General features: G+C 39.8%; 1 protein-coding gene across 7 annotated transcripts; it reads left to right on the forward strand.

Moving 5' to 3' along the window:
* On the forward strand, positions 1-21,277 carry rbis (ribosomal biogenesis factor). Of its 7 annotated transcripts, XM_043688150.1 has the most exons (6): positions 1-96; positions 625-823; positions 984-1,047; positions 8,129-8,269; positions 9,635-9,710; positions 11,898-11,962. In XM_043688150.1, exons 2-6 carry the CDS (start codon positions 655-657, stop codon positions 11,898-11,900), a joined length of 453 nt encoding a protein of 150 aa, XP_043544085.1. In that variant the 5' UTR covers positions 1-96; positions 625-654; the 3' UTR covers positions 11,901-11,962. The 7 variants fall into 7 exon arrangements, with proteins under 7 accessions (XP_043544085.1, XP_043544084.1, XP_043544086.1 ...); XM_043688149.1 differs by lacking the exons at positions 1-96; positions 625-823; positions 984-1,047 and adding an exon at positions 6,665-7,641; XM_043688151.1 differs by lacking the exons at positions 1-96; positions 625-823; positions 984-1,047; positions 8,129-8,269; positions 9,635-9,710 and adding exons at positions 7,793-7,889; positions 18,887-19,003; positions 20,035-21,277 and having other exon boundaries at positions 11,898-12,023.
* Positions 21,278-23,627: the final 2,350 nt, after the last annotated feature.

Genomic DNA, 23,627 nt, shown 5'->3' on the forward strand with positions numbered 1-23,627 from the left:
GTATATAGTGCCTCCCATACACATGAATATTCCAAGGTAAAGAGGAGAAGATGCGCAGGCATCTTACGTGGAAAGGCTAAGCAAGTTAACTGAAGAGGTGGGTTTTAAGAAAGTTTTTAAATTGAGGTAGCACTTAGAGAAGAAGAGAAGATGTTTTAGGGAGTGGGTTCAAGATGACTGTAAAATGTTCCTAGCATTACAGCAGAGTCGATGTAGGAAGCCACCGTTAAGTGACCAGATAACATGGGGACCAACATAAGGCTTAAGAAGATTGCAAATTTACAACAGGGTGAGGCCTTGAAGAGATAAACAGGGGAGGATGAGAATTTTAAGCAAAGTGGACATTAAATAAATTGAATTTAGAGCTGACAATGGCATGGATAAGCATTCTGGTGATATTAGTGGGCCAGAGATAACAATGTCAGAGCGGCAAAAATAAATAGTGGTGTTGATGAAAACAAAATGGAGTTTGAGCTCCGTAGTGGGTCAAGCAGAATGCTGAGGTTGTAAAAAACTAATTTAACATCTACAAGCAACCATCAAGAGGCCAGAGTCATTGGCAATGATGCTGAGTCTTTGACAGCAATCAAAAAATAATGGCCTCTGTTGTGTCATTGTTCAACCGAAGGGAAGTCTGAATCATCTAAACATGAAATGAAAACAGAAATTGCTGGAGAAACTCAGCAGGTCTGGCAGCAGCTGTGGAGAGAGAACCAGAGTAAAGTTTCAAGTCCCTCATTCCTCTTCTTCAAAACTGAAAAGGACTGGAAAGTTGTGGTCTTTATGCTGTTTTCAGAGGGAGGAGAAGCGAATGGAACAGATTGTGAGTGACCAAAGCAAAAGACAAGAATGTGCTAATTGTGATAAAGAAGCATTAGAAATGTAAATGTAAAATATATGTAAATGATAGTTGTGAAAATGAGAAAATGGGTCCACTGTACTAACAGCATTCTTTGTCAAGAAACATATTTTCTTCCTTTCAGGTGGTAAGGAAGAAAAGCTCCAAAAACTCAAAGTTACCGACATCTGGCCTTTTACCTGCATTTGGTTTGTACATTAAGAACTACCAATGTGGCATTGGTTACCTTAATTTCTCTGTCTAACCCCACCCATTCTAACCTATATCCCTCTGAACTGACAGCACTCCGTGCTCTCAGATCCAACCCTTACTTTGTAATTAGGCCAAGGATGGTCTTGTTATAGTCTGGCAGACTGACATCTATATTGCAAAGGCTGAGTGCCAGCTCTCAGCCACCTCCTCCTATTTGTCCTGGAACCATGACCCAACCATTGGTCATCATTCGTTACCAATCTCATCTCATCTGGCGTTCTTCTCCCCCCACCTCCAACTCAGTACAGCTGCTTCTACCTTCTTTCAAAAATCCACAAACAGGTCTGCCTGGGCACACCCATTGTTTCTGCCTGCCCCTGCCCTACAGAACATATCATTTCCTACTGTGACCTTTTCTCCTCTTGTCCAGTCTCTTCCCATTACATTTTTGATTCTTCTGATGCTTTATGTCAGTTTCAGAAGTTCCAGCTGCCTTCTCTTTACCACGGGCGTGCAAGCCCTTTACACATCCACTCCCCACCAGGATGGTCTCAGGGCTCTTCACTTCTTCCTGGAAAAAAGGCCTGCTCTGTCCCCACCCAGCACCACCCTCCTCTGCCTGGACAGCTGTCCTCACTCTGAACAAGTTCTTTCACTTCTCTCACTTTCTCCAGATCAAAGGTGTGGCCAAAGGTATCTGCATGGGCCCCATGCCTGTCTCTTTGTGGGGTGTGTGGAATATTCTTTGTTTCAGTCCTACTTGGGCCCCCATCCACAACTCTTTCTGTGGTACATTGATGACATCATCGGTGCTGCTTCCCTCTCTTATTCAGAACTGGAAAACTTTATCAATTTCACTTTCGGCTCCTCCCTTCCTCTGTCCGATATCTCTTTTTCCATTTCTGAGGATAGGCTAGCCACCAATATCCACTACAAACCCACCGACTTCCACAGTTACCTTGACTATACCTCACACGCCGCTTCCTGTAAAGACTATCTCATTCTCACAATTTCTCTGTCTCTATCACATTTATTTGCATCATTTATCCTCAGAAATGTCCATATTTATCCTCAACCAAGAATTCTCTGCTATTGTGGTTAACAGGGCCCTTCGCCGTGTTCAACCCATCTCCTGTACACTGCCCTCATCACTTCCCTTCCCTCCCACAACAATGATAGGGTCTCCCTAGTCCTTCAATTATGCTTACAAATGTTGTTGTGAATGTTGTCACAATCATTTCGTTTAATTTAAATCTCCAGCTAAGATTTATTCAAGGTAATGATGACTGCAAAAAAAAAACACTAAATGTTCATAAACAGATGAAATTGAATCAAACTACCAAACACCGAATAGGTACCCTCCGTCCTTCAATGCATTTTGTTTAAAGCACTAAGTGCTGGAAACTTCCCGATTAGGTGCATGATTGGGTGAGGCTACGTTCTGGCCAACTACAGGGAGCACAGACACCTTTGGACACAACCTATATTGTAGATAGCACAAAAACCTGCTCTGCTGCATGTATCTTAGATCAGCAGGCCTATGAGCTGGCAATCAATAGTATTTACTCACTTGTATATAGTGCCTCCCATACACATGAATATTCCAAGGTAAAGCGGAGAAAAGATGCACAGGCATCTTATCTGGAAAGGCTAAGCAAGTTGACTGAAGATGTAAGTTTTAAGAAAGTTTTTAAATTGAGGTAGTTGTTGGAGAAGAAGAAAAGATGTTTCAGGAAGTGGGTTCAAAATGTTTGTAAAATGTTCTGAGCATTACAGGACAGTGAATGTAAGAAGCCACAGTTAAATGACCAGATAGCATGGGGACCAACATAAGGCTTAAGAAGATTGCAAATTTACAACTGGGTGAGGCCTTAGAGAGATAAACAAGGAGGATGAGAATTTTAAATTCGATCCACTGTGGGACAGGGAGCCAGGGTAAGTCAAAAATTGTAATGGTAATTGGGGCTTATTGTAGAATAACGAAGTAATTCAGCATTTTTAAAATTGTATAGGTCACAGGTCGGAAGACAATTAAAGTGAATTTTACAGAAGTTGAATTTAGAGCTGATGATGGCATTGATAAACATTCTGGTGACATTAGCGGGCCAGAGATAACAATGTCAGAGAGGTAAAAATAGGCATCAATATCCATTATAAGCCCATCGACTTCCACAGTTAGTTCGACTATATGTCCTCACACCCTGCTTCCTGTAAAGACTCTACTCCATTCTCCCAGCCTTCATCACATCTATTCTGATGATGCCACCTTCCAGGGGGCCCCAGAAATGTCTACTTTTATCTTCAACCAAGAATTTTCTGCTACTGTGATTGACAGGGCACTTAGCTGTGTTCAACCCATCTCCTGTTCACACCCCTCACCACTGTCCTTCCTTTCCACAACAATGATAGGGTCTCCCTGGTCCTCACCTATCATCCTACTAGTCCTGTGTCCAAAGGATTGTAAGCCACCATTTCTGTCACCTCCAGCGGGATATCACAACAAACATATATTCCCCTCCCCTCCCTTGTCAGGGTTCCGCCTAAAGACTTGAACCCTAATCTAGTGCAGCATACCCTCTGTACTGTGTTGAAGTGCACTTCAACACAGTACAGAGAGTATGCTGCACTATCAGAGATGCCATACTTTGGATCAACTGGTAAACTAACAAATTTATCCTCTTAGCTGGGTTTAAATTATCCCAATGCATTACTCAAAGCAGAGCAGGGAAGTAATTCCAATATCTGTCAACCAATACCTATTAAACAAAAGAATATTTGGTTACTAATCTCATTGTAGTTTGTAGAAATTTGCTAACTGCAAACTGGTTGCTTCATATCCTTACAATAATGACCACATTGAACAAGAGTTAGATTGGACTTAAAACAGTTTATTTTTCTCCCTCTCCATAGATATTGCCAGGCTTGCTGACTTTTTGCAGCACTTCATGTTTTTATCTCAGATCTCCATCTTCTGAAGTACTTTGTTTATATCAAAAAGTATTTTGTTGGTTGTTAAAAACTTTGGAATGTCCAGAGGATATAAAATATTCTACACCAATGTTCATTATTTAGTTTCCTCGAGTGTAATTTAAACATTTAGTGACTGTTGTTGCACTTCACATATCAGAAAGGAAAAACCAGCTTAATTTGCACCCAGCACATCCATTTTTCATATACAAGCAAAAAACAAGCAATTACAATACAAAGAAAGGTACAACTAACTTAACTCAGTTATTGCAATCAGAGTTACTTTTCTGAAAATAGAGATAGTTAGTACACTATTGGATAACTTAAACTAATGATTAAGTTTGTGTCTTCATGTAAACTGTTAACAGAATAATATGTGCTAAACATGCAGCATGAATACCAATTTTATAAATCTTTTAGAAAGTAGCTTCAGTAATTTGTGATAGTTACAGAAAATGCTGGTGAAGATCAGCAGGTTTTGCAACATCTTTGGAGAGAGGAACAGAGTTAACCTTTCAAATCCAATGTGTCTTATTCAGAAGAAACTCTTTCTCCACAGAAACTGTCAGACCTGCTGAGTTTCACCAGCATCTTCTGTTTTTTTATTTCTGATCTCCAGCATCCAGAGTATTTTGTTTTTATTTCTGTAACTTAATATAAACACATATATGAATTGGAGTCAGGAATATGCCAGTCAGCCCTCAAATCTGCTCCACCATTTGATAACATCTTGGCTGATCTGACGAAGGACTACACCTTCCTGCCTACCTTAATTCCTTTAACTCCCTTGTCATGTGACAATCTATCCTATCCATCCTTAAAGTTATACATTGATTTTTCCTACACTGCTCTCTAGGGAAGAGAATTCCACAGATTAAAGATATTCTGAGAAAATAATTTTGGAATGAATGGCAGTAATATTTCAGCAAAACCTCAGTTTTGGTACAAATGAATAAATCTATCCACAAGATCAATACCAGTAACCACATACTGGCAGAGTAAACAGTAGGCAATCCAGAGATATATCTCTGAGTTGTAAGTTTTTCAAAGGTTACATGGAAAGATTTTACTGCATTTGTAATCTTATAATTCCAAACTGTTTGAAATCATTATGTTTTACAATTTGCTTATCAGATCAACAGATCCATGTCAGATGCCATATCACTTCTCCCTAGAACATCTTGACACCAAGAATAGCTATGTAAGAATCCTACTCATTGACTACAGTTCAGCCTTCAACACTATTATCCCCTCGAGATTGAATACTAAACTTAGTTATCTCGGACTAAGCCCCACTCTCTGCAACTGGATCCTCTGTTTCCTGACCCACAGGCCACAATCAGTGAAGACTGGGGACAATATTTCAGCCTCACTAACACTCAGCACTGGAGCCCCCCAGGAGTGCTTACTCAGCCATACTGTACTCACTGTATATCCTTGACTGCGTTGCCAAATACCAGACTAATGCCATTTATAATTTTGCTGATGACACAAATCGGTCAGTCGAATCTCAGATGGCAACGAAACAGACTACAGATGGGAGTTGGAAGACCTGGAAAAATGGTGCACTGAGAACAACCTAGCTCTCAATTCCGGGAAAACCAAGGAACTCATTATTGACTTTCGGCGGGATGTTACTCATGCCCCCCTACACATTAACAGCACAGAGGTGGAACGAGTTGAGAGTGTCAAGCTCCTGGGAGTGGTCATCCACAACAAGCTTTCTCGGACTCTTCATTTAGACATATTAGTTACAAAAGCCCAACAATGTCTCTTCTTCCTCAGACCGCACAACGATCACAAGGCTGGGGAACCTTCCAGCTGGGGAACACTTTAGTGGTTCGAGACATTCAGCCTCAAACCTTCGGGTGACCATTCTCCAATGCAGACTTCAGGACAAGCAACAACATAAAGTGGCTGAGCAGAGGCTGATAGCCAAGTTCAGTATGCATGGGGATGGCCTCAACTGTGATCTTGGGTTCATGTCATACTACAGGTGACCCCACTGCAATACACACACTCTTTCTCACACACTCCTCCATACTCATACACTCACGCACACCATCTCTCATGCATATGCTCTCTCTCTCATACACACACACACGTGCACACCCCCCCCTCCCCGCACTCACACCCACGCATGAACCTTTTCACAGGCCTGTACCTGATCACACTCACACACATACTTGACCAAGCTTGCACACATACTCGTTCACATGCCAACACTCACTGTGACTCTCCTGCATATGCACACACATAAGTTTATGGGGTGAGTTTGTTTTTGCAGACTTACTTTTTATTTTGCTCAAAGTTCATGTAAGATTCTGTAAGTCCCACTTTAGAAATAGAACCAGTCTGACTCAATATTGGGACAGACAGACTTTAACCTCACACCTTTAATGCACTGTCAGAACTGAGATGGCAATTATTGTTAGAAAAGCTGAACCTATCTTGAGAATGTTACTTAAAAGGAGTTCTGGGATTTACATATTAAAGCACCGAAACTAGCATATCCCATTCTAAAAGGTAAAAGACTTAATCTAAGTTTGTTTAATATACCATTATAGTTCCATGACACTGTAACCCTTTTGCGATAAATTCTGTGCCTTATGATCCTGTTCCACAACCACCTCAAAAGTTAGTGTTTCCAAATAAACCTATTGGACTATTACTTGGTGTTGTGTGATTCCTAACTTTGTCGATTCCAGTCCAACACCAGCACGTCCAAATCATATTAAAGCAGTCCACTTGTTTGGCAACCCCTCCATCTGAAACATCACCTTCCTCTACTGTGTGTACCATTTACAAAATGTACAGTAACAGTACCTTCTAAATCCACAGCCTCTACCCCTGAGTAAGAAAGGTCAGCAGGCAGATGGGAACACCACCACCTGTGAGTTCCCCTCCAAATCACATTTTCCAACTTAAAAATAGATTACCTTTCTTTTATCATTGTTAGTCACAATTCTAGAAATCTACACTTAACAACACTGTAGAAGTATCTTCACCACATTGAATGCAGAGAGATAAAGACAGAAAGAAAATAAATAAGCATTAGCATCGTTTATGACCTCCCAAAGCATTTCCGAATTAGTGAACTAGTTTTAAAATGTTAGGTAGGGAAACATTGCAGCCACAAGATTTCAGAAATAGCAATTTGAAAAAAAAAATGACCAGATAAATTGCTTTGGTGTTCAAATAGATCTATGGGATTTTGCCAGCGAACAGATGGTAGGGGACACAGATTAGTGCTTTCATGCAAACATGGCACCCCACCTCTATTTTGTGATCTGTTCTTGTTGGTCAACACAATGCTGTTTGTGTGCAAACTGGCTGCTTTTGCGACAACAGTTTCCAAAGTTATTAGCTATAAAATGCCTGGAGGTTGTGAACGGTGCTACAGGAATTAAAGTCTCTCATTCAATGACAAGACGCAACTTGTCACCGTCTGTCCGACAGATAACAATAGAGGCGAACATTTCTAACATTATAAAAGGGAAACCCTGCGGATGCTGGAAATGTGAAACACCAAGAGAGCTGCAGAAACCCAGCAGGACTGACAGAATCTGTGAAGAGAGGAACGGAGTTAATGTTTCCGTCTATTGCGGCTCCTCTTCAGAACTGTATGTATGTGCACAGACTTGACTGCGATAAGTCGCTAATTCTGGAACACAATCAAGTTAGAGCAATAACAACCTCCGCCTTCTCGCACACCAACATTCCCGTCTCTGCTTCATTATAAAACAGGCAGCGTATCGGGCAGCCTCCCTCTGGGGGTCTTTCCGAAGTGAGTGGCGCGCGGTTTGTGACGTTGCTGTGTCCTGGAGCACGCGGTAGTGTTGGCCCGGAGTTACCTCAATTCCACCTGGGGGTAGGTTCCAACAGGACAGTGTATGTACAAAAGGAAAAGGGAGATCACTCTACTGGGCCGGGTGGACCTACTGTTGGAACAACTTATCGGGTGTATCAAGGTGGTGCGTTTTCATTTGAAAAAGTGTAAAATTCTATTTTATATCAAGAATTAGTTGAGCTTGTAATAGAGAGGGACATTTCTGCTCTGTATTTTGTAGTGTTTTAAATTTTACCACTTAATCATGTTTCACTTGTCAGCCTTGGCTCAGTTGATGTTACACTTGCCTCTCACAGTCAGAGGATTGTGGGTTCAATCCATTGTAGGACTTCAACAAACAAACAGACTGGACGATGGTGCGATACTGCGAGTGCTGCACTGTCTGAAGTGTTGCCTTTCAGGTGAAGTATTAACTTGAGAATGCTGCTGCCCTCTGAATTGAATGGGTACCTTGACTATTTCTTTTACCTCTTAGTCAACATAAGGTTACCTAGATGTCATCACAACACTGGGAGTTTGTATTGTGCAAATTGGCTACTGAATTTCCAACATCCCAACCATAACTAGTCCTCAGAAGTATGTGATTAACATAACAGTGCATTCCAACTTACTACAAATGGACTTACTATCTTCTGATTTTTCAATTATTTGTGCAGCTTGTATATTCCTTTCGCATGTTATGCTCTGGTGCCCATTTCCTTGCCATGTTAATTTACATGTCCTGAACAGTACATGCAAACCACCCATATAACTGTATTGGTCCTGCATCCATTAACTTGTAATTTTGTCCACTTCCCTGGAACCTGTTGGAAAGTCCCAGAAATCAAAAACTCTTCCTCCTGCACAATTTCTCCTGCCATGTATTCATCTGTTCTTGTAATTTTATTTCTGTATTTGGTAATGCATGACACTGGGAGTGATCCATTAATCGTGGCTTCTAAGATCTAGCTAGTTCATTTGTAAATCTCTAGAATCTATTTGAAGGATCTCTTTCCCATTTCAACCCAAGTTATTGGTACAGTTGAGCTGTCTAAATGGACTAATCAGTGGCTCCTGTCAGAATGCTGTGGAACTGCTAGGTGACATCAGCATAGAGAGATAACGTACCAATTTGTGTTCTAACCTGTGACACAAGGTGTCTGACTGTTTCCTTAACTTTAGAATCCCTCATCACTGTTGCATGCCCATTTTGTTTGCCTGCCATCTCTGTACAACTAAGTCGGGGTGGGGTCCAAGAACTGGGCTCTGGATTGCACTCCCCAGGTGAACCATTCCACAGACTAGTATTCAGAATTAAATACCAGTTGGAAAGTGAAATGCATTCATGAGATTCTTGCAATTCTTGTGCTACCTGCTTCATCTTATTTGATGGCTTAGCATGCACTTATTCCTCTTCTGCGGTGGCTACACAGAAATGCGCTATCCATATAAGCCCTGCAATCTACCACAATAGTGCCAGCTACTTCTCTGTCTACACTGAGGCCAATATTTGCTCCAGCTCATGACAGTTTCTGCACTTGTGGTTGTCTAGGAGGTGAGAATTGTTGTGGAGTTCCCACTTGAAACAAAATGTGTATTTGGTGGTACTGAGCTGTCCTGCCTTTCCTCTATGCATTGGACTATTAATTGATTTTAATAAGAAGAAAAAGACATTTTTAACAAAATAATTTCATGGGATATTTAGTCACTGGCTAGGCCAGCATATATTATCTGTTCCCAGTTGTCTGAAGAAGGTGATGGTGAATTGTATTTTTGAATTGTTGCAGTGCTTGGGGCATAGAGCTATTGACAGAGCAGTTAGGAAGAGTTTGTGCTGTGATGTTATTTTCACCTTATCTCCAGGTCAGTGCTGGGTCTTGTGTTCACTTTATTATTTCTCTGCAACTGAGTCATGTAAATATTTCAAAATTTTAATGGTCCTCTGTTGAGATTCTGGTGCTAATTGCTATTTATTCAATAGTTTATAATTTATAGCCTAAATTCCTTGGTTCTAATCAGCAATCCAGCTGTTAAATTATTTTGAAAAATTATTACTTGTATATCAAAGGATTAGGCTTTATTGTTGCTCGGTTCTAGAGAGGTGAACAGATCTGGCTGAGACACTGCACTTACATCAAAGTCCAGTCCTTTTGGAATGTTGACAATATAATTAGCAAAACCTGAGCAATAGACAATAGGTAGGCCATTCAGCCCTTCGAGCCTGCACCGCCATTCAATATGATCATGGCTGATCATTCCTAATCAGTATCCTCTTCCTGCCTTATCTCCATAACCCTTGATTCCACTATCTTTGAGAGCTCTATCCAACTCTTTCTTAAATGAATCCAGAGACTGGGCCTCCACTGCCCTCTGGGGCAGAGCATTCCACACAGCCACCATTCTCTGGGTGAAGAAGTTTCTCCTCATCTCTGTCCTAAATGGTCTACCCCGTATTTTTAAGCTGTGTCCTCTGGTTCGGCACTCACCCATCAGCGGAAACATGTTTCCTGCTGCCAGAGTGTCCAATCCTTTCATAATCTTATATGTCTCTCTCTGACTTCTAAACTCAAGGGTATACAAGCCCAGTTGCTTCAGTCTCTCATTGTAAGGTAATCCTGCCATTCCAGGAATTGACCTTGTGAACCTACGCTGCACTCCCTCAATAGCCAGAATGTCTTTCCTCAAATTTGGAGACCAGAACTGCACACAGTACTCCAGGGCCCTGTACAGCTGCGGAAGCACCTTTTTGCTTCTATACTCAATTCCTCTTATGAAGGCCAGCATGCTATTAGCCTTCTTCACTACCTTCTGTACCTGCATGCTTGCCTTCATTGACTGGTGTACAAGAACACCCAGATCTCTCTGTACTGCCCCTTTACATAAATTGATTCCATTGAGGTAGTAGTCTGCCTTCCTGTTCTTGCCACCAAAGTGGATAACCATACATTTATCCACATTAAACTGCATCTGCCATGCATCTGACCACTCACCTAACTTGTCCAGGTCACCCTGTAATCTCCTAACATCCTCATCACATTTCACCCTGCCACCCAGCTTTGTATCATCAGCAAATTTGCTAATGTTATTGCTGATACCATCTTCTATATCATTAACATATATTGTAAAATGCTGCAGTCCCAGCACGGATCCCTGCACTACCCCACTGGTCACTGCCTCCATTCCGAAAAGGAGCCGTTTATCACTACCCTTTGTTTCCTATCAGCCAATCAATTTTCAATCCAATCTAGTACTTTGCCCCCAATACCATGCGCCCTAATTTTACTCACTAACCTCCTGTGTGGGACTTTATCAAAAGCTTTCTGAAAGTCCAGGTACACTACATCTACTGGATCTCCCTCGTCCATCTTCAGAGTTACATCCTCAAAAAATTCCAGAAGATTAGTCAAGCATGATTTCCCCTTCATAAATCCATGCTGACTCTGTCCTATCCTGTTACTACTATCCAGATGTGCCGTAATTTCATTCTTTATAATGGACTCCAGCATCTTTCCCACCACTGAGGTCAGACTAACTGGTCTATAATTTCCTGCTTCAACACTAATAGGTTCAATACTAATCCACCACTGCAGTTTGCTGAAATAGATCTGTCATCAGGGACTGAAATTCTGCCAGTCTGTCTTCAGTGAAATCTGCAGGCAAATTGCACACCAGTCAGTTGGTTCTGTTTGGACGATCAGTGGAAATCAGCTGGTGAAGTGCTAGTTTCTAGGCATTTCACAGCCCTGAAAACTTATCTCAGCCCTCGTGATGGGTAAAATTAGTACAATGTATTAGAATAAAGAGATATTCTGCTTCTCTGAATTTCTTAGGTTGGTTTGGGACATTTTCTGAACACAAATGAGGATAGATTGATTAGTTGACACAAGTAGCAGAAAAGAGGAATGTCACTGTGTCAGTCTTTATTAAGTGAGGAGGAGTAGGAAGAAATGCCTAGAATTCCATCAAGATTGGACACCAGTAAGTTTTAAGGTCCATAAGCACATATAAACAGTATTGAATTGATCTTGTGATTGTTTGTTTACCTTCCAGTAACCTATCAAAATGGCAAAGAACAAATCAAAGGCACAGAAACATAAAGATGTCTTCAAAGTTGCCAAAAGCAAAAATCTCAAGGTCAAAAGTAAAACCAAACCCGTAACTACAAGTCTCAAGAAGGTTAGTGAATACTTCACTATTGTGCGAGAACTTACTTCAAACGTGTACATTTTAAAATTTCTGTCACTTGGGAACCACAAGGGTGTGATTTATGTCTTTATGCCATTGGCTTTCTTTAGTTGATTTGCTACCTTAAATTTTTGTTTTTGTAGCATGTATATTAATTATTGGGTTTCTGATACTACCTTTCAGAAATTAGGGTGATTCTGTTGAGTGTCAGATATTAATATCTCATTTGGGCTTTGGGCATCGAACAGTGCAGGTCTGTATCTCTAGGAGCGTGTTGATATTTGTTATGGGTGTTTGAAATAAAACTACTTTTCTAAATCTGGCTACTTGCTGAGTATGTTTTTGTCTGAATAGTCTGGCAGGCACTTTTGAATGATTTTGCTTAATTGAAGGTTACAAATTGCAGTATATCTGTTCCCTCAGGTCTGGAGTAATTATGTCTTTTTATCAGACTATGCTTTGGGAACTAATCTCCTCTGGTGATAAGAGGAGATCTTTAGTACAATAAAGTGACTAGAGTTCACCATTGTATAAGGAAGGCAACTGAGATGGTCTTCAGTGAAACCATGCAGTTAATTTCCTCGTCAATAGAATCAGCGACTCAGACTATCAGGGCTGCCATAGATGCAAGAAGCAATTGACAGGTTGCTTGTCACACTGAAAGCCTCATTCAGGAACCCACACAATTAAAGGTAAAGGTTTTTATTAACTGAACGTGTAGCTAATAAGAATGTGATGCTGACCAGTTTCTCATCTCAACCCTTCTGGAAACTCTGAGAGCTGTGTCATACACCACTGCACTTGACCAGTCCTAATGGAATCAGGATGGTTAATTGATCATGGCTATCCTTTGAAGTTAGAACTTCTGTTTATGCCTCCAGACAGACACCGCAAAGCAGCCAATATGATGAAACTCCAGTACCTACAAGAATTATAGAGCAGGCATTGAGTTCTCACTTCAAGCACCTTTGAATCTAGTGAAGGCCTGCAATTTAATTCATCAATTATCAGATTCACTGTCGCTGGGAGAGGTCTATGAAGCTCTAGTAATTTGATAAGTTGCAGTCCCCGAGGAGCAAGCTGTTCTCTGCAACAACAGAGTGCTAGACATATGACCCCTTAATGCTGGCATTGGAGATAAATCTTCAGAAAGCTGTCTCATTACCATCCTCTGAAGACCAGAGTGACATCTGCAGTCACACTTTGCACCCCTTGTTGCTGAGCACAGATTCAAAGGGGCCTCTAGTTAATCTAGTCTCGGGTGAAAAAGGCCATCAAAGTTGTGAAAGCCTTGGGAAAACGTCCTGATAGAAGCACTGCTTCTTTCCACTTCTTAGATGTTTTATTTTCAGACTTACCAGTTTTTCAGGAACCTCTTGGGCTGGCACGTTTTGAAAGGGAATCTTGGGTAGCTTGGGAAAAAGTCTCCTGCATTGTGTTGCAGGTGTGTCTTAATAAGCAGCTAAGTAACCATTTCAAGGAGAAAACATAGAAAGTTATGCTGCTGGATTAGATGGCATTGATGAAAGATAATTGTGGAAAAGTTGAAGCAAATGGCCTGTTACTATATTTTATCTGCTGTAGTTTGTTGATTTTAAAAAAAAATACTGTAGGATATAATTTGTCGTACATTTTTTCATAATTCTTTCCAGTATTCTGATCTTAAAGTGGGATATTAAAGTGAAATAGAACGATACAGCGCAGAACAGGCCCTTTGGCCCTCGATGTTGCGCCAACCTGTGAACTAATCTAAGCCCATCCCCTGCACTATCCCATCATCATCCATGTGCTAATCAAAGGATTGTTTAAATACCTCTAATATGGCTGAGTTAACTACATTGGGAAAGGCATGGAATGCACTGCCTGCCACTCTGAGTAAAGAACCTTCCTCTGACATCTATCTTAAATCTATCACCCCTCAAGTTGTAGCTATGCACCCTCCTACAAGCCAACACCATCATTCGAGGAAAAAGACTTTCACCCTATCTAATCTTCTGATCATCTTGTATGTCTTTATCAAATCGCCTCTTCGCGGCCTTTTTCTCCAATGAGAACGAACCCAAGTCTCTGAGCCTTTCCGTATAAGACCTTCCCTCCAGACCAGGCAATGTCCTGGTAAATCCTCTGCACCTTTTCCAATGCTTCCACATCCTTCCTATAATTGAGCAACCAGAACTGCACACAATATTCCACGTGGCTGCATGAGCATTTTGTATAGTTGCAACATGACCTTATGGCTCTGGGGCTCAATCCCTCTACCAACAAAACCTGACACACCATATGTCTTCTTAACAGCACTATATCAACCTTGGTGGCAACTTTCAGGGCTCAATGTACACGAATTCCAAGATCCCTCTGCGCATCCATACTACCAAGAATTTTTTCATTGACCCAGTATCCTTCAAAGGGGAATGACTGTGTTCCAAAATAAACTCAACATTTATTATGAAAAGTACATTCAAATTGACGACAATCTTTTGTTTTGGGAATCACTTCAATAAAATCACTGAAAAGAAGTAGCTACCTGAACCATGGAATGGAACCATTTCATTGGAAGCTGAAACCTTATGTCAATGCAGCAAATGATCCAGAGCAGCTAGTGCTTCTGGAAAATTAATTATCTGTTAATAATGTAACAATCATAACAACAAAATGGATAAATTATTAGACCAGAAAGGAAAATAGAAATATAACCTAGTAGCCATAATAGAGACATGATTACATGGAAACCAAGGCTTGGAAATCAAAGGATATTTGACCTTTCAAAAAAGGCTGGGAACTAGAACAGGTTTGTGGGGTAGCTGTATTAATTAAGGATGACATTAATACAATAGAATTGTAGAGTTCCTACAAGTATGGAAGCAGACTATTTAGCCCATCAAGTCCACACTGACCCTCCAAAGAGTATCCCACCCAGATCCACCACTCTCTCCCTGTAATGCTGCATTTCTCATGGCTAATCCACCTAGCATGTATATCCCTGGATACTATGGCATTTTAGCATGGCCAATCCACCTAACCTGCACATCTTTGGATGCCGGAGGAAACCAGAAAAAACCCACGCAGACACGGAGAATGTGCAAACTCCACACAGGCAGTCGCCAGAGGCTGGTATCAAACCTGGTCCCTGGTGCTGTGTGGCAGCAGTGCTAATCACTATGCCACGTGCAATCCCAATGAGAGAGAACTTTGGCTCACTACAATTTGGTTTGAGATAAGCAATAGGAACGATGAGAGATCACTAACAGATCCCCTGGATGCACACTGAACAATAATAAATCAGCCATGCTCTTATGACAGGGCAGGCTTGCTACTCTCGCTCCCAGGTCCTGTGTTCCTCGTTAGGCATATCTAGATAATTGAATGTTTGCAGTTAGATTGGTGGGATTGGATTCAAACCCAAATCTTGGGTAGTTTTGATCAGCTTATAATTAGAAGATTCAACATGATTGCATGTAAAAGAAGTTTCAACATTGGTGCTGCCTGAAGTTTTGTAAAGGAATGATTTCAAATGGTAGTCGCATTTTAAAGATCGAGGAAAGCATGAAGGAAGAGCCAATTCTGTGCAGAATTGGAATTTGAGTTCTTGAGAAGAACCACCAGAATGGCTGACCTGCCAGGACAGGATTGGAATGTGTAAAACCAGCCTCATCTGCATTTTATAAAGATTATGGATGAGTTAAAAAATTTATCTATGGCATGTGAATGTCATTGGATGGGCCAGCAATTCTTGGTCATCCTTCTTGGTGGTGAATCCTGCAGTTTGTTGAGTGTAGGTTGACCCACAATGCTGTTCGGAAGGAAGTTACTGTTTAAAATTCAAAGATTGTCCACTGAAAACTGAGATTAGGCAATCTTTTTCTTTCCAAGATTTAAGATCTTTGGAACTCCCTTCCTGAAAAGATGGTGGAATCATAGTCCTTGTATATTTTTAAGATGGATAGTGGTGCAGAGGTGAATAATTTCTTGTTAAGGGGTTATTGGAAAAGTGGGCATTCTGATTTGAGGTTACAATCAGATCAACTTGATCTAAATGGGGGAGCAGGCTGGAGGGACTGAGTGATCTACTCTTGTTCGTTGTTCATAAAGTTAACCAATTCAGTGCAAAGGAGAAGAGAAGTAAGAGGATTGTATGGTGATCAATTTTTGGGCATGGAGGAGAATTGCAAAACACAGTTAATGGAGGCATATTTGATTTTTAAGTTTCAGTAGGGCTATTGAGTACTGTTTGATGTCAGAAACTTAATTAAAAGTAGTATGCTTTCCTTTATTGATTAATGGATTGAGTATAGGAAATTGGAAAGCATTACAGGACATTGGTTAGGCCACGTTTGGAGTACTATGTGCAGTTCTGGTCTCCCTTCTATAGGAAGGCTGTTGTAAAATTTGAAAGGGTTCAGAAGATGTAGCCAGGGTTGGAAGGTTTGAGCCATAGGGAGCGGCTAAATCAGCTGAGCTATTTTCCCTGGAGCGTTGGAGGCTGAGGGCTGACCTTATCGAGATTTATAAAATCATGAGGGGCATGGATAGGGTGAAGAGACAAGGTATTTTCCCTGGGGTAGAGGAGTCCAGAACCAAAGGGAATAGATTTATGGTGAGAGGGGAAAGATTTAAAAGAAACTTAAGAGGCAGCATTTTCACGGAGAGGGTGGTGCGAGCATGGAATAAGGTGCCAGAGGAAGTGGTGGAAGCTGGTACAATTACAACATTTAACTGGCATCTGGATGGATATATGAATAGGAAGAGATTAGAGGGATATGGGCCAAGTGCTGGCAAATGGGACTAGATTAATTTAGAATATCTAGTCAACGTGGACAAGTTTGACTGAGGGGACTGATTCTATGCTGTACATATCTATGATTCTCTTTCAGCATATTAGCTATTTATTTAGTATGGTTTCTGCAACTACAACTTCTCCTTTAATGATGGATTTCAGCTCTGTGTTCTCAGTTTGCAGTCTCTTTAAATAAGGATATTTCGAACACCATACAATCTTTCCCATTAGTCAAATCAAGTGAAGTGGCCAAGGTCATTGTACCATAATTTCAAGTTTGACGTCTTTGTTTTTGATCACTGATGTTCTTAAGTGGAGGTATAAAGTTGTGTTTTCCTGCCTGCTTTCTGTTAATCATGTCTATTCCTCACACAGCTTTCTTCTGAACTCCAATATGATTTTAAAATGTTTTGACTTAGATGGTGAACCAGTCGCAAGCTGTTTTTATTGTGGGCTGTTTGCATTGTTGGTCTTTGTCTGCTAATTGGTGATCCTGTTGGGCTAAATGTTGATCATAATCCGGTATTTACTGCATTGATTCCATTGTGAATATATTTCCTCTTTGATATGCTTTATTAGTGGGTGGCACAGTGGCTAGTGGTTAGCCCTACTGCCTCACAGTGCCAGGGACCCAGGTTCAGTCCCTGCCTTGGGTGACTGTGCAAACTCCACACAGACATTCTCCCTGTGTCTGCATGGGCACCCTCCAGGTGCTCCGGTTTCCTCCCACAATCCAAAGATGTGCAGGTTAGGTGAATTGGCCATGCTAAATTGCCCATAGTGTTAGATGTATTAGTCAGGGGTAAATATGGGGAATGGGTCTGGGTGGGTCGTTGTGGACTTGTTGGGCCGAAGGGCCTGTTTCCATACTGTAGAGAATCTAATCTAATCTGCGCCTTTATAGCTGACTTTGATCTTACGTTTTGGTATTTAACATTTCAAAAATAATCTTTCCTCATTTCCAGACAGGAAAGTGATGCAATCTAAAAAAAATATTTGCTCAATTTAAAATATATATTTGTGTTATCTTCTTCGCATGTGCCTGTTTGCTTGACTGGTTTGGACAGAAGTAGCCTGTTATTTTGACACATTTGGCACGCCGTCTGATTATGAGATTAAAACCTCTGCTTCCACTATCATTTCTGTTTTGGAAGCTCTTCAAAGCAGTAGAGCCAACACACCAGCAGCCACTGAGAGATTTAGCCATCGAGGCAGATAGGATATGTTTATTGTTTCTGAAACACAACCCATCTTTAACAGTTGCAGTCATTATAGAGTAGCTGTCGACAGGGTTATATCCACAATAGCTCAAGAATAGCCTGCATTGTGCTAGAATTTGGTGACTGTTCATCCCTTTTTCTTTCTTTTTGACACTGAGTGACCCAAACCAGTGACCTCATAATGCAAATGTTAATGATTTGAATTGTCCCTTCTTGCAGTCATCCGCACACTGCATACTAATCCTGCATTTCATATTAATGCTTTTTAATGTCATTCAGGCACTTGATGTTAGCAAATAGAATGTGTGCATTGTGAGAACGTGGGAATCAGACTAATGGTATACTTGCTAGACTTGATGATTTCTAAGCAATGTTAATACAGTATTGTTCAAACCTGTGCTGTCCTCGCAGATTATCTTTCTGGATGAATAAGAACAATTTGGTTCACTTTTTTAATCCAGTGCTTCTGTTCAGTTATTTTAAATACACTATTTGTGAATTTGCTTGCTTGACTTTCATTGGAAAATGCTTCCTTTTTTTTATGCTTATCTATTATATCAACATAAATTTCAAGCAATTTTTAAAACTGATAAATGGGAGGGGGAGGGTGTGAGAAATACATTCTTTTATTTAATAAGCTTTGAAGAAACCCAACCAGGGTTGTCAGCTTAAATTTACCAAAATATGAGTGATATGATTGCTTTGAAATGCTTCACCACAGGTGGCTATGAAAGTCACCAGCTTTGCATTTTTTTTAAATTTGATGTGTGCACCGATCATGTAATGAAATTACTGCTCAGGCAGTGTAGGAGTAGCTCACTGCCTAAAAGGAGTTAAACTTTATATTTTGTTCTGAACAGATTAACATTGTGAATAATGAAAAGGTCTGTAAAGTCAATAAAGCTTTTTCAGAAGTGCGAAAAGAGATCCAGAACCTATCCAAAGACACTTCAACATCTTCAAAGAAACCACTGCAGGTAACTGATTATTTTATCCTAAACAAGTCTTGAAAACTTTTAGGAGATTACGGATACCCCTGCAACTAATTTATAGTCTGGCTGAGTTTATGGTTTAATTTATTTGTAAGATTTATCCGGTTTCATGTCCTGACCGTTTTCAAGTAAAGCAAGAAGCTCCCCCAGTGAGTTGGGTTAATTCAGTTCCTGTGAAGTTCAGCCCTGCAAACTTTTTCAGTTCTGCTTGTTACAATTTACATGCTTTTCTGATGTGGCGTTGGCAGCTTGTCTTGTACGAGTGCCTACTTGCAGACTATCGAATGGGGTCATTTTCTTTCTCCATCTTTTCTCTTTTTAAAGGCATTGGGTCCTTACTGTGATATGTTTCAACAACTTTGTTACTGTACAACTGTACGCGAATTATTATGTATAGACCTAGAAAGTGAGCATTGCAATATAGGTGAACATTTGGCTAAACCTCATCCCAACTCTGTCTTTGTTTGAGATTTTCACATTTCCACCTTTCAGCAGGTGTCATTGATGAACGGAGACACTCTGTGACTCGGGGTTTGCTGACATTTATTGTTGTAGCTACAGAGACCGCTAACTCAGGACAGATGGGGAATCAAACATTGGACCTTGCTGTTTAATGCAGTTTAGCTACTCGTATGCCATATTTGCCAGACAAAGCAGCAGACTGCTGTACTATTTTTTTTTAACTGCTGCTTCCAGGACCAGTAGTTTTACCAGCAAAAGCAGCAGGTCTGGCAACATCTGTGGGTAGAAAGCAAAGCAACATTTTGATTTTGGTGACTCTTAAGAACTCTGATTTTTCTATTCTGTTTTTATGTCAGCTCTCCATGTGCAGTTCTTTGCTTTAGTTTTAAGAGCATGCAGCTACATGGATGTAATCTTAAAAGGTCTTATAATGTAGCACGCAAGTAATGACTATATTGGGGATTTGGTATCAATATGCATTTACAACTAAATAGATATTGACTGTAATATGTTGCAACCCTAGTAATTTAAAGTCCTATTTCGCTTTATTTCAGATACCCAGGTCGCCACCTGATGAAGTGCTGAATATGGATGCTACCACTCAATCGTTTTCTCAATTATGAAGTTCAAAGACTACTTTAGCTGGACTTGTACATCAGAAAAAGTGTATAGTGGACAATGCCTTTTGGGATTGAAGTTAGAGAATTTTAACCCTATAAGTCAATGCCACGCACACACTGTCAAAAATGATTAGTCAGTTTTCTTTGGTATAAAAATTGATGAGGTTCTTCATTCTTTTTTAACAAACTAGAGACATTCAATAAAATAACATTTATCTTTCTCTATAAAAGAAACCAATTTGGAGATCATTCACAAGAATGCTTTTAGCAGATATTTAGGAAATTAACTTCAGTTGTAAATGTGATTTTAAAAAAAAATTTACATTGCATATTTGTTTGAATAGTATTGGCGAAAATGGGGAGAATTTGAATACTCTTAAAGTATGAAAAATTAAATCTAACTTACTTTATTATAGCTCCAACAGTGAGTTGCTTTGTCTATACAATAATCCAGTTGGTTTTAGCATCTATTTTATACTCAAAGGCAGTAATTAATTATTTTCTTTTCTATTTGTCACCCTTTACGTAGAACTGCTCAAATGGTGGAAGTAAACAAAATACAGTAAGACTACTTTTTAAAAAAAAGAGGCCGTTCTAAATAAGTGTAGTCAGAAGTTGAAATGATAAGACACTAGTACATTTTTCAGACTTACTAATTATGACTTCCCAATAGGGGCATGTATGGCTAGAATGTTCTGAGCTGCCCCCTTTCTGGCTGCTGTGCCTTCAAGAGTACTGTACACCCTTTTGTTTCTGAAGTGCAAGCAACTCCAAGAATTTTTTCATCTTGTGGCTAAGCAGATCAGGAAGTCTTGTAATAAGAGAAGCGGTTGAGATAACACAAATTCCTTAGTCTTAAAATTATTTCCATATAATGGCACAGTTCATACTTGAACTATACTTGAGCCAAGAGGTTAATCAAGGAGGAATACAAGTTGAACAGAAACCATTGCAGGTAGAGCCAGGCAAAGAACAGAGACTTGGAGTATTGGTACTGCTAGAATAGTCATAACAGTTAATGAATGCACTTTAGTTTGCAATTTCATACAGGATATGTGCAACAACCATAGTAGAACTGTGGTCATATATGTTAATATCGTATGCAGTCTGTGTGCACTCTGCAGCCTTTTCTATTGATCTGCACAGTCCAGAAATAAACAGGAATCATTCATGACTATGATTGTCTCCTTGTATGATCCTTTACAACTGCCTTTAGTTTCTGTTCTTTGACTGAGGCATCATCTTAGGATACTTGAAGCTATGTTGCAATTTATCACACAATTAAACCCAGATTAGTTGTTTGAGTTCTTTTAGTAATGTGTTAAAGTTTGCTTCCTGTCAATTAATCTCTGAGGCATTTAAATTATTAGAAGAACCACTCTAGACCTTTTGGCCTTGAGCTTGATCCACCATTCAATAAAATAATGAATGATCTAGTTGTGGCCTCAATTCCACTTTCCCCCCTCTCCCTTCCGTAGCTGTTGACTTCCTTGTTGAGCAAAAGGAGGCTGTAACTCCCCCTTGAGTAAGATCAGTGAGCCACTCTTCAGTGCTGTCTGTGGAAGAGAACTTTACCTGTGAGATGGCTAATAGTTAAACAGTGTCTGTTATATTGTTTCTTTTTTACCTCCGTCCACTTTTTTTTCTTAACTGTCTGTATTTTTCATTCTCCACCTGATTGAGACTAGATAAATGCAATACCCAATATACTTCTCAGTCTTTGCACTGTTAATTTTACAATCCTGTAATCTGAATGGGTAAGAAGATACGTTGTGGTTTGCCCAGCTAATTTAGCTTTGTATGCCTGGTTCCTTCGACGTAATGTTATCAGTTTGCACATCAGCAATGTTTTGATGCAAAATAGTATGATAGATGGGCACGAGCACTTCTAATGAACACCAGATGCCATTCATTCATCTGTGTTATAGAAAATTATGGATCATTATAAAAGAGATCTAAGGAACAACGTTTTCACGTAAACGGTGCTGCATGTATGGAATGAGCTGCCAGAAGAAGTGAGGTTGGTACAATTACAGCATTAAAAGGCATCTGGATGGGTATGTGAATAGGAAGGATTTAGAGGGATATGGGCCAAGTCCTGGCAAATGGGATTATATTAGGTTAGGATATCTGGTCGGCATGGAAGATTTGGACCGATTGGAAGATTTGTTTCCATGCTGTACATCTCTATGTCCATTCTAACTTTGCATTTAACACTCAATGAACAACAGTACATTGTATAATTAGCTTTGACATCAAGAACTTTCTGTAATATTTTGACAAATGAGAAAATGGAAATGTTCATTTATGATAGTGGAACAAAACTGTCCACTGTCTCAATCTGTCTAATAGGTATGGTAATAGCAAATATTGAAAAATAAGATCTCTGTCAAGGAATCAAGGTGCATAGTTGTTCCATGCTATTCCAAATTGTGGCGGAGCTTTCTATCATACTCCTGGACTCTGGAATTCACTTCGTAAATCTCTGCCCTTTGAAGGAACTTTGAAAGATTTGGAGATTACAAAGTGAAATTCAAAAGAATTAAGGGTCTTCAAGACAAGAATATGGAGTTGAGATCAGTTGTTAGTTTATTGAATGGTGGAGTAGGTTCAAGGTGCCACCCTACCTACTCTTGTTCCTAATTATTTTGTTTGTGTGCATACGCTAATTGATTCATGCCACTGGAACATTTCTGGAATTGGGAAGTGACAAGTGTAATTGGTGACTTCACCAACAACTGAGCTGATTGGTGACTTCATTTTGATCTAGTTTCTTCAATGACATTAATCCAGAGTTTCTATATCCTGGGTTCTGATTACTGAGGGGGGAAAATGCCTTTGTCACCACTTTAAGGCAATAGATAAATACCTCCAGAAAGGACAGTAATCCCTGAAGACATGGGACATTATATCAAAATAAAGGATTTACAAATATGTAAAAATAATTGAATAATGACAAGAAAATTAAGAACTGTGGAAAAAGTGTATCTGTTTTACTTAAAATCAACCTTTATTTGGACAGTGCTAAAGATATGAAATTATATTATTAATGATGTGACTACTGTAAAGTTAACTTAGTCTCATGTGAAAGTTAAAATTGTAGGCTAGCAACCAAGTCTCTAAGTGTGAAGATTAAGCTGTACCTATTTTTGTTCTGGGTGTTTTAGATTTGATATCTTGAGTGTTTAAAGTTTGGCTCTTCAATAATACCATTTTCATTGTAGCTTAATCTTCATAATATGCTTCTCTGGAATTTAGAAGAATCAAATCTAGATAGTCAAGATGATAAAAGGTGTGGATGTTACCTCTTGTAGGGCATTCTAGGATGAGAGGCCATAATCTTAGGATAAATGGTAGCAAATTTAAAACAGAATTGAGGAGAGATTAGTACTCAAAGGGTTGTAAAGCTGTGGAGTTTGCCACCCTAAAGTGTGGTAGATGCTGGGACAGTGAGTAAATTTAAGGAGGAGTTGAATTTTTAAATTGGTAATGGATTGAAAGGATATGTAAAGAAGGCAGGAAAATGG

Source organism: Chiloscyllium plagiosum, chromosome 4 (assembly GCF_004010195.1).
Source record: "Chiloscyllium plagiosum isolate BGI_BamShark_2017 chromosome 4, ASM401019v2, whole genome shotgun sequence".
Taxonomy (NCBI): Eukaryota; Metazoa; Chordata; class Chondrichthyes; order Orectolobiformes; family Hemiscylliidae; genus Chiloscyllium; species Chiloscyllium plagiosum.